General features: G+C 35.7%; 1 protein-coding gene across 1 annotated transcript; it reads left to right on the plus strand.

Moving 5' to 3' along the window:
- Positions 1-2,669: 2,669 nt before the first annotated feature.
- Positions 2,670-5,002, plus strand: LOC139884849 (disease resistance protein RUN1-like; the record flags this gene model as incomplete). The annotated part of the gene is made up of 5 exons (XM_071868821.1): positions 2,670-3,151; positions 3,287-4,391; positions 4,472-4,543; positions 4,630-4,854; positions 4,933-5,002. Coding segments are annotated over exons 1-5 (1,954 nt in total), but the record flags the coding sequence as incomplete, so codon positions are not given.
- Positions 5,003-5,038: the final 36 nt, after the last annotated feature.

The raw sequence follows: 5,038 nt of genomic DNA on the forward strand, positions 1-5,038 counted from the left end.
AATTTTTGTTTAATTAGGGAAAATCGAATTAGGGTTCTTCGAACATAATTAGGGTTTTTGTTCGATTCTTATATATGTTGTTCTACTGAGGATTCTAAGCTTTCTATTGTAGTTTTTATTTTAATTAAACAGCTAATTAGGCTTGAAGGTTTACCTCGAATTTACTGTTGCTTGTCGAGGTCCGAATTGACTGGAAGAAGATTGGAGACGACGAAAGGAGCCTTTTTGGTCACTGGAACAAGCTGGAATTCGACCGGTTGTGGTTGATCAGAACAGGTGAGTTTCTTACTTTAGCTCTTCCTCACTGTTTAGTTTAATCTCTGTTAGGATTTTTGCATGATTTATTCTTGATCAGTAAATGAAAATCTTGCTCAGTTAGTTTCGATTATTTACCTGCTTAGTTTGTGGCTTCGAGGTTGATTATTGTTCGCTTGGTTTGAGTTGCCCGAATGCTGCTAAATTCCTGATAGAATTGTAGCTTCAAATTGAGTTCTGGTAGCTTAAGTTGAGTGATTGATTGGCTGTCTTAATTTCCTGTCCGAATGCCCTGTTTTGATGTTATTCTGTGATGATTCTGGGCTGATTTTATTTTTGGCAATTCTGAGTGTTGTTTAATCTGTGATGATGTATTATAATTCTGTGTAATGTTTATAATATATCAGAAGGCTGGATTTGTTTGGATTTAGCAGAGATTAGGTTTGAATTTTCAGTATGTGGTTTGAAAAAAATAGTTGCATTGTCTTGGCTGGTTGTGTTTTGTCAATGGGTAATCTGAATTGTGATCTGCCGGTTTGATTGTTGAATATATGGCTGTCAGCTTGTTGTTGACATTTACATTGTAGAATTTCTAAGTTAGTAGACTAGCATGTGAAGCATTAAATTGTTCATTGACTTGGCTTTGTTGGCTGCAGGATTTGTCAAGGAAAGGTGCTTGAATTTCAAGATTTGGCAGCTGTAAAAGATGCAAAGTGAGGCTGCCTTGACTAGCAAGGGCTGCCGGTTGGGAAATGTGTAGTGTAGGTAGTATTAGTGAATTGTAGGTGTTGTGTATAGGTATACTGTAGTAGTATTTGTATGTAGGTATTTGTATAATAGATTCTTGTAATACTTGTTGTAATTGGAGTGTATATGGACTTGTATATTTTTCATTAGAAAAGTTTCTAAAGTAAACATCTTATAGTATATATGTGATTTCAAAACAATTTCTTTTTAAATTTCAATTCCTCACTTGAAAACCGAAACTTGCCGCTTAAGTAACGTGCGTCTAGCGTAGAAAATCGAAAGTCAAATGAACGTGGAACTCTATTTGAAACGTGCGCAAAACAATCGAGGATTATTTATTAAAAAGTCATTACATGTCGACATCATTAGCGCGATTATCAAAGGCGGAATTTTTGGGTCGTTACATCTAAATTGAAGAAATTATTTATTTTTGTAGAAATCTGTAAGCTATATGTTTAGTGAGGTTTTCAATAATCATTTGACAAATCTTAAAACATTTTCAATTTTTTTATAATATTTTCAATATTCAAAGAACATTTTAAATCAATCAGACAATCATTTTAATTTGATATATGCCATATCAAATTTTTAACACAATATGAACCCGTCAGTGAAAATCAATAACGGATCAATCACGTGGTTACGAGCCAATCGTAATCGTGTAGTCAAAAGTGACATGTTAATATTTTATTAATAAATCGAATCGAGTGATATAGACGCGCGCGGTAATTTTCATTGAATCGAGTAAATTGTTTTTGCGTGGCAAATTGAATTTTGATTTTTTCGAAATGCCGAATAGATTGTTGTACGCGTATAAATCGACGCGTAATGTTTTGACCTAGATACTACGTTATCACGATTAATGATCGAATTGCGGAACCAACGATTGAATTATTGCGCGGACCCGACGGCCAACTAAAATAATAATTTTTTTTTAAAATGGTGGGACCCACAATGAGTGTCCCCCACCCATTGAATTCTCTATATCTCTTCTTCCTCTCCCGAGAGTCACTCACTCATCCCCTCAAATTTCCTCTCTGCAATTCTCAACAAAACTTCCTCCGTTTCCAAATTTCTAAAAAATTTCTCAAGCAATTTATTCCAAGCAAGCAAGCATCCAAATTCATATTCAAATTCAAGGTAATATTTACAGTCCATTTACAAATTTTTCAGTTCAAAATTTGTTCGTAGCAAGTCTACGAAAAATCCTAACTGTCTAAAAATCCTAAATCGTCTAATTATACTGTCAAAATTCGAACCTCACCGGAATTGTATGAAATCGGACTATGTTGTAGAGGAGACGACGTGGAGCTCGGAACTACAATCCGTTTTCTGATCCGGTGACGTTTAGTCGGTGAGTCAAGACCGAGTAGAAACTGAGTTGAGACCGAGTCAAGCAATTTCCATCGAATTAGACTCCAATTCGACTTCCCCAAGCTACCTTTGACGTCTACAAACACAGAAAAATCGGATTCAGAGAGATTCGGAAATCTCCGAAACTTTCGAGGTAAAATTCACCTCGATTTCTTTCGATTTAAGCTTAATTTTCACATAGAAATGATAGAAACTGTTAAGTGATAATTAGCTATTTACTTATTCAACTAGATCTTCCAAATGAACCAACATATGAAATTTCACATGATGTAGTGTCTCTTTTGCAGTGATAAATGGCAAGGGACGATAAGACATGTGTATCATCGTCTCGATGTGCTTACCATGTTTTCTTGAGTTTTCGAGGAGCAGATACACGTAAGAACTTCACCGACCATCTTTACCATGCTTTGGAACGTGAAGGAGTTCATACTTACAGAGATGATGAAGAAATTGTTAGAGGGGAAGCTATTAAGGTTGAACTAGAAAAAGCAATTAAACAATCCAAAGTCTCCGTCATAGTTATATCGGAAAATTATGCATCGTCAAGTTGGTGTCTTGACGAGCTTGCCATGATAATGGAAAAGAGGAGAACCGCAAAGCACATTGTCTTACCAGTTTTCTACCAAGTCGATCCCTCTCATGTTAGGTGGCAGATGGGGAGTTTTGCCAAAGCATTTGCTAAGCTTGAATTGGAGAATGACAAGTATAAGATTGAAAAGTGGAGGGCTGCTCTTATGGAAGTTGCAAATCTTGCAGGGATGGATTCGACTAACAGGTAATATCTTAAGCTACAAATTCATTAAATAAACTCTATATATGATTGTGAGAGAATAATACATTTTAAGTTTGATTAGCTAAAACTTAACTATCACGTTCTACTTTGCATTTTAAGTTTAACTTTGATTTGTAGGAATGAGGCAGACTTTATTAAGGATATAGTGAGACATGTACAAAAGAAGTTAGAAAGACCGATACTGAATGTTCCAACCCTCATTGTCGGAAGAGATTCTATTACACAACGCATTAACAATTGGTTAAATGATGGGTCAAAAAAAGCTGGAATTGCAATAATATATGGGATTGGTGGAATCGGGAAGACGACTATTGCCAAGACTGCTTACAACCAGAACGTGGAGAGATTTGATGGTTGTAGCTTTCTTGCAGATATTAGAGATGCAGCAAAGGAGACAAGTAGTTTGATTCGTATTCAAAAACAACTCCTTTCGGATATCTTAAAGAGACCAGTTAAAGTACATAGTGTAGACGGAGGAATACAGAAGATAAGAGATGTCGTAAACTGTAGAAAAGTCCTTATCATTCTTGATGATGTTGATGAACAAAAGCAGTTAGAAAAAATATTTGGTAGCGAGCAACAACTTTGTCTTGGCAGCAAGATTATCATCACAACTAGATACAAAAATCTAATGACTCCGAGGTCTCATGAAGTCTCCAAATTTGCAGTCCAAGAATTAGACGCTGAAGATTCAATTAAACTGTTTAGTTGGCATGCCTTAGGGAAAGACCATCCTACTGAGGATTTATTAGAGTGCTCAAAACAAATCGTCGACCATTGTGGAGGACTTCCATTAGCTCTTGAAGTTTTGGGGGCTTCCTTTTCTCAAAAAACAAGCATAGGTGTATGGGAGAATATGTTACAAAAATTAAAAGCAATTCCTGATAGGAAAATTCAGGATGTTCTCCGCTTAAGCTATGATTCTCTATCAGATGATGATGTCCAAAGTATATTCCTGGACATTGCGTGTTTTTTTGTTGACGAAAAGTACAATGACAACATGGTTGAAGTTCTCGATAATTGTGGTCACTACTCAAAAATAGCAATTGAAAATTTAGTTGATAGGTGTTTGTTGAATATTCATGAAGGCCGGTTCTCTATGCATAACCTAATTAGAGATATGGGGAGAGAAATTGTTCGTCAGGAATCACTTCATGACCTTGGAAAACGTAGCAGGATATGGAATCACAAGGAAGCATATGCTTTACTGAAAGAAAAAACAGTAAGAACTATAACTCAATCCATATGTGATGAACTTCTTCACAAGAAAATATCTAAATGTATATCCTTGTTGTTTTGCAGGGCACTAAAAGAGTGAAAGGTATCACTCTTGACTTTTCTTGGTTGAAGGCAGATCAATCTGAAGAAGTAAATGTAAGTATGAATGAATTGTGCTGAATGACATATATTTAGAAGTGAGTGATGGATATTAACATTTAACAATTCCTTTATTAAAATAGATAGTTGTAGACGCAGACACATTCGGAGGGCTTCAAAATGTAAAACTTCTTAAGCTGAATCATGGCAACCTTATTGGAAATCACAAAAACTTCCCCAAGAATCTGATATGGCTTTGTTGGCATGGATTTCCAATGAAATGCATACCCGCAGATTTTTGTTTGGAGAAGGTGGTTTCTCTTGATGTGTCTTATAGCAAAGTTGAACGTCTTTGGGAAGGAGACATGGTATATTAGTACTTTAATTTAATTTCTTATAGTATCTTGTGTCACAATAGGTAATGATTAACTTTTTTCTTTGAGCAGAGGCTTCCAGGTTTGAAGTTTCTTTACGCAAGCCATTGCCATCAACTTGTTACGATCCCAAACTTTTCCGGTACGCCTCGTCTTAAGAGTTTGATAATGGAAGATT

The sequence above is a fragment of the Rutidosis leptorrhynchoides genome, unplaced genomic scaffold (genome assembly GCF_046630445.1).
Source record: "Rutidosis leptorrhynchoides isolate AG116_Rl617_1_P2 unplaced genomic scaffold, CSIRO_AGI_Rlap_v1 contig61, whole genome shotgun sequence".
Lineage (NCBI taxonomy): Eukaryota > Viridiplantae > Streptophyta > Magnoliopsida > Asterales > Asteraceae > Rutidosis > Rutidosis leptorrhynchoides.